This window comes from Onychomys torridus, chromosome 10 (genome assembly GCF_903995425.1).
Source record: "Onychomys torridus chromosome 10, mOncTor1.1, whole genome shotgun sequence".
NCBI lineage: Eukaryota > Metazoa > Chordata > Mammalia > Rodentia > Cricetidae > Onychomys > Onychomys torridus.
The window spans coordinates 56,960,847-56,974,809 of NC_050452.1; the positions used below are offsets into that span (position 1 = coordinate 56,960,847).

Consider the following 13,963-nt stretch of genomic DNA (forward strand, 5'->3'; position numbering starts at 1 on the left):
TCGAAGAAAGACACAGAGCAATCCATTGTCCAAAGATAAGTGTTGTTCTGAGAAATGCTTTGCACTAATATTTTGTCATTGGGAGACCATCACAGAATGTACTTACAACAAACCTGGGTGGTACAGACTTCTGCATGCCTAGGTGATATTGTATGTATGAATAGCCTGTTGCTCCCAGGGTCATGATGAACAAACAGTACATGATTAAATCAAGCGTAAGAGAAAATGAGGCAAAGAAGAGATGCTGTAAACATGAAAAATGGTAAGTCTGATGCCAACAAAATAGTATAGCATACTGTTTTACAGTGCACTGTTTAAAATAAGTAAGATGTGCACTCTAAAATAATGATAAAGAGTGCAGTGGGGTAAACCATAAACCAGCAACACAAGTGTTTATTGCTGAGTATGCTGTACACTCTGTAATTGTATTGCTGTGTCTTTATACAACTGGCAGAGCTGCCAGTTTGTTATACTCGAGGCTTCACAAATACTGTGATGTTACTATGACGACAGCATCACTGAGTGATAGGATTTCTTCAAGTCCATCATTATCTTCGGGAACAAGCAGCATTTATGTGGTAGATGTGGTCTATCACCGACCATGTCATTACACAGCACATGGATATTAGTGATACAAATTCTAAAATATAAATCCCGGAAAGCCGGAGGAGGCGATTTGTGGAGGTACAGTGTTTTGGGTGACCTCTGAGAGGAGGCACTGCAGTAGGACACCAGGGAATTCTTAGGGCAGAAAGACAAGAATCTGACTGGATGTAGAAAAACCGGCAAAGGTTGGAGAGGGGAGTCTAAGAAAGATGTATCAAGGTCCAGTCTCTCCAACTCCCTAATCACACACTGTTCGAATTTCTGTGAGAGGCCATTCAATCACCTATCAACAGTTTCTATTTTTTCCCCACCTACTTTTCATTAGGTAGAGATGTTGCTCCTTTTCCACTTGAAATAATTATAAAGATGATTATGGAAATGATGGTGTTGGTGGGTTAATGAGGAGAAGGGAGAAGAGGATTTGTCACCTTTCCTAATCTCTCAGACTCAGGTTGCTCCACTCTGGAAAGACTGCTGGGACTTCACTCATGAGCCACTGTGGGCTGATGTTTGCTGAACAAAACCGTGCCACAGATATGAGCTGTCTGGGGAATTAGTAGATGTTGGGGGGGCTTGGAAAGTTGCTTTAGAAAGCACAGAAGTCCTAAAACACCACATTTTGGCCAAGTCTGGATTGGGACTGGAAACCTTCAGATTTCTGCTAGTGTTGAGACTGGTTTTCCCTGCACGTGCCCTTTCATAAGGCACTTGTGCAAGTGTGGAGCATTATTCTGATGCAGGTATGGATTCCTTGTTTAAATGAGGTGGATAGGCCAGCCAAGCACTTGACAATGCAGCACCCTGGCAGGTTGAGTTAGCAATCCGGCAAGATCATTCCATTCACTATAAATGCCACCTCATCAAGGTAAGTGGGCTGCCAACCCTTTGTGTGAAGCTTGTTCTTGTGTGCCTTATCATCTGTACTCAGCTCAGTTCCTGGAGACACTGGAGAGTGCCAGGAGGAGGCCACTGTCCTGTGAGGACCACAACAACATCTACTTAGTTTTCCTGGGCAGCCAGAACATGTCAACAACAAGTTGGGACCTTAAAACAACTGAAATCTCTTCTCTTGAGTTTGGAAAGAGCATTCTGAATGCAAGTGTCCTATGTCAGGCAGCCTTCGCTCGCTGTGGTGGGATACTCGACATAAACAGCTTGTGGGAGGAAGTCGGAATTTTGGCTCATGGTTACAGAGATTTCAGTCCACGGTGACCTGGTCCCAAGACAAAAACAGCATGGCAGAAGGGCCTGGAGAAGAAAGCTGCTCAACTCATGGCCACCAGGAAACAGAGAAAGAAATTGACAACCCATACTGCTTCCTGCCTCCTCCAGCAGACCAGTGGATTAACCCATGGATGAAGTCAGGACCCCTGTGATCTAATCGCACCTTAAGAACGCTGTCACTAAAGGTACCAAGTCCTCACAGCACATGAGTCTTTTGGAGAGACACTTTATCTCCAAACCAGAGTGGGCCCTGAGGCAGGAGGAAGACTGGCTGATGTGGTTGGAATTAAGAAAGCAAGAGGAACGGAAGGAGTGGAGATACAGGCTTTTGATCACCCAATCCTGGTCAAATTATGACATTGATAGAGTCAGTAAATTCATGAAGGAGAGAGAGAAATATGCATGATGGCTGTTAAGCCTTCTCCCTTTACACAGTATCCACTCCACTGGATGTCCACGGCTTCCTTCAAAGCAAGCCTTCATCCACTTTCCCTGCTTCTGCCCTCCCATAGCTTCTTCCTGACTACCTGCTCCAGTTACACACAGAACAAACCTTAACTTCTTCTGCATATCTCTAGAGACGCACTAGGGATAGTGTTTGCACACAGGAAGCCCTCATCAATGGTGCTCTCCTTCTTAGCCCTTAAAATCTAACCACGACTAGGGATTTCCATGGCAAATCAAGTCTGAATTGTGTTTCTCAGAGAAGGCCTAGTTTATGTGCAAAGACATAAAGAGGTAATCGAATCCTTTCAAAGCACTCTCTTGCTAATGCTAAGTCTTAGGGAGGAATGCATTACATGACACTTTTAGATTCCCAGATTGGGGCTAGAATGGGGGAGAGGTGTGAGGTTCTATAGATGTTCTCCAGTCTCATCCTTCTTCTAGACTCTATCACGGGCAAAGGGGAAGAACTCACATGAAATAACATAGGAAGAATAGATTTCATGCTGCAAACAGGTTACCAGGGTCCTGAGGGTTGTGTTATTTTTTGTTTTTTGTTTTTTTTTTTTGCTACCTAAGTCAAGTGTGAATGTGTGTGTGTGGGGGGGGGGAGGGAGAGAGAGAGTTCTATCTGGTAAAGGATCTAAAGAACTCTAAAGGGCATAAAGGGCAAAACCAGTCTCTCTCTCTCTCTCTCTCTCTCTCTCTCTGTGTGTGTGTGTGTGTGTGTGTGTGTGTGTGTGCATGAACTCTAAAGGACAATGCTAGAAACTTTGTCTCACTTTCTGTCTCTCTCTGAGTATGTGTGTTTAAAGTGGGGAGGAGAGAGATTAGAGATAGCGTTGACATATGTTGGAGATGAGAGAGAGAATTGCTGGTTCAAGTTCTGATGAAGAAGCTTAATAGGCATTTGACTGTTAAGCTAAATGTATAAGTATTTCCCTGAGAGTGACACCATTATATGGCAGGGGGTTATTTGCAAGTGGCACACTTCAGGCTAGAAGGTTTCCACACCTGCTTCAATCAACCTTACAAGCATCTTCATGAAGATTCATACTTATAGAAGCTGGAGTTGTTTTCTTGAGTTCCTTCCTTTTTGCTTATGGTTTGGAACTTTTCCATGTTTTTGGACGCAAATAAATGCAGCTGTTTGCTTTGCAAGAGCAATGGAAAACATATATTTATGCTGTATTTGTAATACAGAGAATGTTCAATTGGGGCTGAATTTGGCTTCTTGCCTTATGTTTCAACTTTTCTTTTTAATAACATAAGGTCCTTCATTCATGCAAATGATACTGTTGACTCATCAGTACAGCAGTGTGAGGGAACAGGGGTCTGTGTCGTCAGTAATGACCTTCCAGGATGTGGCAATTCTATTTTCCAAAGATGGCCTCAAACCTCCCACATCCAAAGATGGCCTCAAAACTCTCAAGTCCCAGGGACTCCTCTACAATGTAGCCTGACACTCTTTCTGCAAGGAGGGATGTAGCAGGAATCTTAAAGGTCTTATTAATGAAATCAAACCTGAGGCCAGTTATTGGGGTGAATTCTGGGAGATCAGAGACACAGAACAAGCCACAGCTATCTCACCTTGCTAGTTCCTCAGGTGATCCTGTTTCCTCAGGCTGGAAGCTTCTGGGTCCTCATCCCAATGGTTCTCAGCTGAACTGTGTTGCTCCAAAGCCTGAACGCTTAACCAACCAAATGCTTAACTAACTACATGCTTTACTCCTTTAGTTCCTGGTCCTCACGCCTTATATACTTTTCTCTTTCTGCCCCCACTCCCTGGGATTAAAGGTTGGATTTCTGGGATTAAAGGCGTCCGTCACCATGCTTAGCTGTTTCTAAAGTGGCCTTGAACACAGAGATCCACCTGGCTCTGCCTCCCAAATGCTGGGATTAAAGGCATGTACCACCATCGCCCAACTTCTGCTATGGCTTACTCTTCCCGTTTTCTAGCCACTATTTTTGGCTTTGTTCTAGTGGCTGTCTGTTCTCTGACCCCAGATATGTTTATTTCAGGGAACACACAATATTTCAGGGAACACAATACCCACCACATTTCCCCTGTTTTTGTCTAAAATTTAAAAAAGGTTATAACTATCCAATAAGTATATACAATATATACAGTGAAGAATTACATTAACAATGTCTAGTCCATTAACATTTGACAAATTCAGATAAAAACTCCATTATATATATTAACAATGTCCAGACCAGTAACATTTGATAAACTCAGACAAAAAAATTTTCATTACTTATGCTATTTAAAACAAATAGTCCCTTTTTAAAAAAAGTAGATTCCATAATATCCCTTTTTATCTTATCATATCCATATTCTCTCTTTTCCTAATAGTTTCAATAATCTACCTTTTGTCATCTTTCTCTTTCTCTTTTTAGAGTAGATTCAATGATCTACCCATTTATCCTATTATTTCTTTATCTTTTTTCTCAGAGTGGATTCAGTGATCTACTTTATATCTATATTCTCCCTTTTTCTTTCTTTCTTTCTTTCTTTCTTTCTTTCTTTCTTTCTTTCTTTCTTTCTTTCTTTCTTTCTTTTTAAACCTCAACTCTATTTTTGGGTTAATTGTCAAGTCCTGTGTCATGTGTCCAGCTGCTGCAGAGGGCTAGTCTCTGTCCCTTCCTCTAGAGTCCATCTCCCTTAGAGCTTCTTGCAACCAAACAATCCCAGCAGAAGGGACCATGCAGGGTTTCTGAGTCCGAGTCTTAGGGGCCATGCTGTTTCTGCCTGCCCCCTAGAATATTCACACTGGAGTCATGCTGTTGTACAAGAAGCTTGGCTGTGTGGAGGCAGCCATGCTGTTAGGAGCTGGGTGGCTGGAGTGACCCCATGTTGGAACTCCACCTCTGGTTTTTGAGCTCTTCCTGCTTGAGTGCCAAATGTTTAATTGAAGAGGCCTTTCAATGATCCAAGCTCCCTATCTGAAGTCACTTCTAGCCTTCAAGTATTTCCAGCCAAGACTTGGGACAGATACAAGCTTGACCCACATAATCTCTGTGTATAGTACAGTGGCTACTTTGTGCCAATGTTAGAAATCATAGGAATAGATTGTGCAGCCACAGAAACAGAGAATGTGGAACAAATTCAGAATCTGGAAGTGGGAGATGATTATAGCAGGAAACTGAAGTAGGGATCATTGGCTTTGCGATCCAAGGCAGACATGTTCTAGAAGATCACTGTGAGAACAGAAGAGGTGAGAGGGTGTGCTTCACTGAGATTGTTGAAGCTTTAATGGAAAGAGGAAAACATGATCAGATACTGACAGAAGGAGCATCGTTCTTATGCAGTGGGAGGAAGCTCAGCAGAGCTGCTTCTGTGAGGATGGGTAACACAGAATGTGTCCATCAAACTTGGTATCCAGGCAGAGGGTTGAGGGTGTTGCCCAACTTCCAGCTGCCTAAAACAGTATGAGAGAAGTGAGATAAAGGATGATTTCTTACGTTTCCAAATGGCTAGTGTACCAAGGCAGAAAAGGCTCCAGAGTTTAGAAGCAAGTCCCCAACAATACTCAGGAAAAGCTGTGTGATCTCTTGCTTGGCTCTCAAAAGGATCCAGGGCTCTATCCTCTATCTTACAACAAAACAAAACCAAACCCCAGTGTTTTTTACAAGGAATATGTCAGCTTTGACTTAGAGGGAAAAATTGAAAATCAATATCCAAAGAAGCTTTTTGACCCCCAGACTGGGAAGGGCAAGAAGCGTACTGAACAATTCAGCCCAGTATGTGGATAGTCCGTGTTTTATGGGAAAAGAATGATACCTCAAAGGGCAGGACCAACCGCTGGAAAAAAAAAAAAAAAAAAAAGATGCCTAGAGAGCAGGACAGAGTGCCATTCTAGATCCCATGGATGCCTTCTCCTGTCCTGTGTTTGAGGAAGGTTGACAAAAGTTATCTAGAGCTTGTCCTCTAATGTGTGATGCTTGTACAGGGGCCAAGACATGTCTCTCTCAGCTATGGATATAAGGATCAAGATGAATGATACTTAAGGGTGTTAATCTTTTAAAAAATGTATTCAAGGAGCCCTACCCCAGCTTGGACAATGTTTAAAGGATGAGGGTCTGGTTATAGGATGAGATGCTGTGTATTCTTGAAGAGAAAGGGACTCATTTTGCATGTGTGGTGGGTACTGTGGCCAGTGAGTGTGGCTCTTGGGCAGAATATATTCTGCTAAGCTGACTGTGATGACTTTTCCATCCCCAAGCTCCTCCAAGACATCACCTCAATATCACTCTCACCAAAAGTTGGAGTCAAGGCAAGCTTTTGACTGCTTCATAATTCCCCCAATGTGGTGGAAATGGAACCACCTGACTTCCAGGGATATAGCCACCACACAAGGTAATGCATTTTCTGCGGTTTGATTAGTATTTGTCATTCTCTTTTTTCTTCCGCCGATCAGTTTATTAAGATGGAATCATTGCTATTACATGCAAGAGAGGCTACTTGCCATAATCGATAAGGTTCTCAAGAACTTATGATACACATTAGAAACAAATGGTTCAAAACCACAAGGAACTTCTCCTGATGCCCTGTGACAAGGCTGAGGCGGATGAATCTGCGTATTCACTTCAAGCTTTTAAAGAGTTTGTGGGCCACACAGTGATCTCGTGCATGCAAGAGGTCAAAGAGCTCCTCTGTACAATCCTCCTCTGTCTGTGATCGGGAAGACACACGCTTATCACAAAGCTCTAGTTGCTCCTGGGCCTTTGCACACTCCTCCAACTGCTCACATTGCTCTCTCACTGTTGTTAGGGGGTCCACTAATTCTTCCTCCTCTTCTTCCCCTTTGGAGTCTCCGGATCCGGTAAGCATCTTTCGTTCATCCTCTAGTCCCATGTCCCGACGCTGCTCTGGATTCAACACCAGGAGAAACAACAGTAACTTAACTACTCCAGGACTCATAAGCAGTATTGACCTGAGCAGTATTGACATGACTATTCTTGAGCCGTCATGACACTTTGTAAACTTAGTCACATGGCTTTAAGCCACTGCAAAGGAGCCTGGGAAATATGCTCTCTAGGATGACCTCATCCCCCTAATAAGAAGACACATTTACAGTGATGGCAACAGCCTCTGTCTGATCCAAAGGCTTTTGAGCCCTAGGGTGATGAGATCAGCTTTCTGAGACTTTGTAGTTAAGAAGGAAGCCTGTTAGACCAAACTCTGCTCTGACAAGTATTAAGTCAAAAGCACATCCAGGGATCCAGTTCTGTTGCTGCACGAGACATCTCAGAACCCATGGGGTGGATCGCCTTACTGTAGCCATACATTCTGTAATCAAGAATCCATCAAGGGCACAGTAGGATGGACATACTTGGCTCCATGTTCCTTGGGGCCACAGGTGGGAAGATTTGGTGGCTGAGACTGGCATCATTGGAAGGCTCTGTCTTTCCCATGCTTGATACCAGGTCTGCAAGCACACAAAGACTAGATCTACTGAACGGAGCTCTGCTTATGCCCTGCTCACATGGCTGTCCTCAAACACAGCAGCCTTGCGTATGAGTTTAATTCTCTTGGTGTATGTGGGTCTCTTTGTACTAGGGTCTGGTTTCAATCCCAATACACTGTTCATAGGCTCTTGGGGTTGTTTGGTAGATCTCTAAGTCCTTATCCTGGCTTAGGCCCTGGTCCTCCCTCCCACCCAGTGTGTTGGCACTTCCTTCCCTACCGTCTGTCCTCTGGTCACGTGTTTTCACTCCATCCCTTTATTCCCATCCATTCTCTGTCCTGGTCGAGCCTCTCCTCAGCCCAGCTTCTTGCTAGCCAACTTCACATATTCTTGGGTCTTCCTCTCAATGACTTAAGTTTTCTATATTATACACTATCATAATAACCCTCTATGCTTTTTTGATGGACTTACCTCTTGGATGGTTAAACAATGATTTACACAGTTGTTTGAAATGCACCACCCCACTGTCCTGTAGCCATCACCTAGACATGACCTGGGTCCTTGTACCTTGCCCTATTCCTAGGAAATAAACAATGTCTATCTCATAGTAGACACTCACAAAGTGTTTGTTGGATCTCCCCCCCCCCCCCCCTCTCTCTCTCTCTGTCTGTCTGTCTTTGGTTTTTCGAGACAGGTTTCTTTGTGTAGCCCTGGCTGTCTTGGAAATCACTCTGTAGACCAGGCTGGCTTTGAACTCACAGAGATCCCTCAGCCTCTGCTTCCCAAGTGATGGGATTAAAGGTGTGAACCACTACCTTTTCTGCTGAATGACCTTCTAAGATAGCTGACCAAGGTTTGTCAGTTTCATGTTACCCATTGAGCTAGGTAACATCTTAACCTGCTCATATGCATCCCTGGCTCTTGACTTACCATGCACACAAGTCAGCTGGGCTCTCCCCACCTGGCTGTGCTCCTCCTAGGTCTGTTCCCTAGAGACCTGAGTGTCCCCCAGAGATGCTTCTGATAATAGAAGCTCTCTCTTTAAAAAATTGGTTTATGGATGAAAAAGTTCCAAGTATGTAGGGTGCTGAGTTTAGCAGAATCTGTATGTAAATTGGTATTTTGCTGGTGATCAATCTTGTGCTAAAAATGGAAAATCAATACAAAAAGAAAATCTAAGGGGAAAAAATAAGTTGTAGACATTTTTGGTCCAATGAGTTTCTAAGTCTGAGGACGCTGCATCCAAGACCAAGGTGACTGCGTTTCACAGGTGTTCAGGACAGCAGACAGTTATCTCTCAGACACAGACGGAGCCTGAGCCCCGGTGAAAGATAAGTTCTGGAGGTAGAGTCCTCCTACAGCACTTGGCAGAGAGAGTCTTTGAAGGGACTCCTTGGAGCTAGGAAGGGAATCTTCAGAGGTGAGTGGCAACTCAGGATCTTGCAAACCTCCATTCAGTAAATGACTACGGGGACAAAGGCATTGATTGTAGGACCAATAGTGAGCTTGAGGACATCAGAAAAGCATGAAAAACACAACAACAATAACAAACTAGTCCAAAATGCCCATTTCACAGCCTTCAATCAAGTGTCAGATGGGTTGCTAGAACAAACGGAAGTAGGTTGCACAGGGTGAGGACAAATAAATACTGTGCAGTTTACCCACTAGGACTTCTTCTGGCTGAGGTCAAGGGGAAGCCTTGGGAATGATTGAGCATTCATCAGAACACAATAGATACAGAGAGACAGGGAGACATCACATTGAAAATGTAGAAGGTATTATGGGTTGGGTTGTGACACCCTTCCCAATTCATTTGCTGAATTGTCCTGATGTTAGTACTCTAAAGGGAGTACTTTGGCAATAAGGTCATTGGTGATGTAATTAGTTAAAATGAGGTCACACTAGAGTAGGGTGGGCACCTGTACAATATGGCCTGAGTCTCTATAAAAAAAAGGGAAATTTAGATACAGGATGATGTGAAAAGACAGATTGTAGAGATGGACAACAAGCCATGGAAAGAGGCCACTGAGTGAACTGACCCTGCCAACACTTTGAACTTCATGCATTTAGAACCGATGGACAACCAAATTGTCTGTTAAAACCACCCAGCTGAGGGTCACACCATCTCTGGTGAATTAATACCCTCGCTTAATCCAGTGGCGAGGTGCGCAGACCCACTTCTCACCAGCTGTGTGTTGTTGGTGAAGTCACCTGAAACTCTTTAGAATCCTTGCTTTCTTCTTCTGAATGCAGATAGGTCACCAAGTCTTCAACAGTCCACAGGTGCCTGGCAGAAGCTGCTATCCCCATAGGGCCACAGGCCAGCAGCAGCAGGTACAATAGCTCCTGAGGACCCAGCATGGGTGCTGGGTGGTAAGACTGGGTGGTAAAACATTGACTTGCTGAGGTCCTAACACCACCTGCACCAGGGCCCTTTCTCCCTCTTCAGGACCCTGGCAGCTCAAGCTGTAGAAACCATGTGGAGGGGGGCACTTAGGGGAAAGCTCCATAGAGAGCTCTTAGGAGAGGAGGTCCTTGGTAGTGCCCACTTGGGTCTCCCCTGGGCAGAAATGCTCATTGGAGACAGGAATGAGGGGAGGGACTTCCTGGAGGGTAGTAGACCATTGTTATTTACTAACATCTATGGAAGTGCTTGGACATTTCTCTAGCCAACAGAGCCTTCCAGCTTTAATCTATTGTCTTAGCTAGGATTACTATAACTGCAATGAAACACCATGGAACAACTTGGGGAAGAAAAGATTTATTTGTTTACACTTCCATATCACTGTTCATCACTGAAGGAAGTCAGGGCAGGGACTCAAATAGGGTAGGAACTTCTGGCTTGCTTCACATGGCTTCCTCAACCTGCTTTCTTAGAGAACCCAGGACCACCCACCCACAATTAGTTGAGCCCACCCACATCAATCACTAATTAAGAAAACACCCACAGGTTTGACTATAGCCTGATCTTATGGAAACATTTTTTTGATAGAGGCTTCCTCCTCTCTGATGACTCTAGCTTGTGTCAAGTTGACATAAAACTAGCCGGGACATCTACCTTTGTAGTTTGGAAAGGAAGTGTCACCCACAGGTTCATATCATGAAAGCTGGTGGTTCCAATCATGAAGACAATGTCTCAGTCTTCATCAATGGATTTATCCATAGGTAGCTTCATAACTTGATGGCATTATTGGGAAGTGATGGAAACATCCAGAGGTGGGGTCTAGTTGGAGGTAGTAAACTTTGGGGGGAGGGGTTGTTTTTGTGAGTTATATCTTATTCCAGTTCCCTCCCTCTGACTCTTTGCTTCCTGCCACAAATGGGTAACAACTTTGGAATAAAGAGCCTTATCCTTCTGACAGGATATTCTGCCTCACCACAGTCTAGAAACAGTAGAGTCAGCTAACCATGGACTCAAACCTCTCAGACTCTGAGCCAATGCAGGTCTTTATTCCCTTAAATTGTTTCAGATATCTGATCATAGGAACTAGGACGTCAACTAACATTCCCTCTGAATATGAGGCCTGGGATCATTACTATGAGATAGTTTTCCAAAGGTTCAGTGAGAGGACACCTGCCAAGTGTTGTAAAAGCTCATGGTGGCAAGCTTTGAGGTTTCAAGGTCATGTACCATTCCAGTTCAGTCTTTCTGCTTCATGTTTGTGGTTTAAGATGTGAGCTCTCAACTGCTGCTCCATCCACCATGCCTGCTGGCTTTCATACTTCCCTAGCATGATGGTGATGGACTCTTATCCTTCTGGAACCAAAAGCCCAAATAAATTCTTCATTCTATAAGTTGCTGGGGTAGTTTTAAGGGGAAAGCCACTCCCCTCCATAGGTTCAGATGTTTGAATGCTTGGTGCCCAGTTGGTGGGACTGTTTGGGAAAGATTAAGAGCTGTGACCTTGTTGGAGGAGGTGTGCCATGGGGGTTTTGAGGCTTCAAAAGCCCATACCAGGCCCAGTACCACTCTTTTTTCTCTCTGCGTGTGGGTCAGGATGTAAAGCACTCAGCTACTGTTCCAGCCCCATGCCTGTCTGCTTCCCACAATGATGATAATAGATTAACCCTTTAAAACTATAGGCAAGCCTCCAATGAAATGCTTTCTTTATAAGAGTTGCCATGATCATGGTGTCTTTGCACAGCAGTAGAACAGTGACCAAGACATCTTGGCTTTTTACCACAGCAACAGAAAAATTGTAGCACGAACCTTAAAAGTTCTTATTAATAAAAACAAACCTGGAGCCAGGTACTGGGGTGAATGCTGGAATATCAGAGAAGCAGAACAAGCCACAGCTTTCTCACCTTGCCAATTCCTCAGCTGATCCTGTTTCCTCAGACTGGAAGCCTCTGAGTCCTCATACAGATGGATCTCAGCTGAACTGCTGCTCAAAAGCCTGAAAGCTTAACCAGCTCTCATTCCTGGTCCTCACGCCTTAAATACCTTTCTGCTTCCTGCCATCACTTCCTGGGATTTAAGGCTCTTGTTACCACAGCCTGGCTATTTCTAGTGTGGCTTTGAACTCACAGAAATCCAGACAGATCTCTGCCTCTGGAATTAAAGGATTAAAGGCATGTGTGCCACCATTTTCTGGCCTCTATATCTAGTGGCTGTTCTGTTCTCTGACCCCAGATAAGTTTATTAGGGCACACAATATTTTGGGGAACACAATATTACCACAAAAATTAATTAAGAGAGTGAGGTTCTAGAATCTTCCTTTGGAAGACAGTTACAGCACCTTCTCTAGGCTTTGTACAGAGGCCCAGTGAGCCTTAGGACTTCCAGATCATCTGGTTGAACCTACTCATTGTAGAGATGAGGAGACCAAGCACAGAAAGTCTATGCTGCCCAGGCTCCTCCTCTCACTGTCCAACCAACTGGCCTCGTTTGTTTGTTTCTCTTATGTTTTGTCTCATTACTGCGTCACATCTTTCACAAGGGTCAGTGCTCCCTCCTTTAAAGGTTCCAGGGTTTGCTGAGTAGATTTTCCTACTTCATGCTTGCTGTGTCTTCATAGTCTTCCATCTTCCCTTCCCTTCACCTTGAAATGTGCCTGGTTTTCTGTTTTTAAACATTTTTCTCCAAAGTCTAAAAAATCATAGACATACAACAAGTGTAAAATTTACCCTTTTAAAAATATGTGTGCGAGTACCCATGTGTGTGTAAGTGCACGTCTGTGTCCACACACATGGAGGCCAGAGGATGATCTCAGCTGTTGTTCCTCAGGAGTCACCCACTTTGTTTTTCTAAGACAGGGTCTCTCACAGCTGGGACTTGTCAAGCAGACTAGGCTGGCTTGCCAACAAGCCCCAGGGATCTCCTCCTCAGAACTGGGATACAAACACGCACCATCATACACTTTTTTTTTTTTTTTTAAAGATTTCAGTGTGTGTGTGTGTGTGTGTGTGTGTGTGTGTGTGTCTGTCTGTCTGTCTGTCTGTGTCTGTGTGTCTGTGTGTGCTATTTGTGCGTAAATACTTACAGAGGTCAGAAGATGGAGTTGGAGCTGCTGGACATGGAGTCATAGGTGGTTTTCAGCTGCTTGGTGGGAGCACTGAGAATTGAATTCAGATCCCAGGGAAGAAAGGGAAGTGCTCTTAACTGCTGAGCCATCTCTGTAGGCTCCCAAGCATGTGAGAAATATGTATTTAAAAAGTTTTTTGTTGTTGTTGTTGTTGTGGTTTTTTTTTTTTTTTTTGAGACAGGGTTTCTCTGTGTAGCTTTGTGCCTTTCCTGGAACTCCCTTTGGAGACCAGGCTGGCCTCAAACTCACAAAGATCCATCTGCCTCTGCCTCCTGAGTGCTGGGATTAAAGGCAAGTGCCACCAACGACTGGCTCAAAAGTATTTTTAACACTGGGTCTGGGGATTGAACTGCGGTCCCCATGCTCACAAGACAAACACTTTACTCACTGAATGTCCCCATTCCCCATTTTTACCCTTAAGTATATCAAATTGATTTGCTGGAGAGGCAGGTTGTACGTCATGTATCTGCGGCATCCAGTCTTCAAGTGTTCTCAGTGCTCAGTGTTATGCTGCTGGAGATCTACTTATTACCCTCCAAGAGGTTTGAGGCTACAGCACTGGGTCCTAGCACCTAAGACGTGCTCAAGAAACCCTAGTTGAATGAATTAATGTCCGTTTGTCAAAGGAGACACCACCAAGGCTCTTGTATCAGCTGTCTTAATTAGTTTTCCATTGCTGTAATAAATACCATGACCAAAAGTAACTCAGAGAGGAAAGGATTTATTTAGGGTTTTTGGTCCATCATCCAGGGA

The 13,963-nt window shown here is 44.1% G+C and overlaps 1 protein-coding gene across 1 annotated transcript; it reads right to left on the reverse strand.

The window, feature by feature from the left end:
* Positions 1-6,830: 6,830 nt before the first annotated feature.
* On the reverse strand, positions 6,831-7,132 carry LOC118592603 (cytochrome b-c1 complex subunit 6, mitochondrial-like). Its single transcript, XM_036201719.1, has one exon. The coding sequence runs from the start codon at positions 7,130-7,132 to the stop codon at positions 6,860-6,862; it is 273 nt and encodes a 90-aa protein (XP_036057612.1). The 3' UTR covers positions 6,831-6,859.
* Between the last annotated feature and the right edge of the window lie 6,831 nt (positions 7,133-13,963).

Coding starts and splice junctions, on each gene's coding strand:
- LOC118592603 (XM_036201719.1), bottom strand. CDS start 7,132: ATGGGACTAGAGGATGAACGAAAGATGCTTACCGGATCCGGAGACTCC.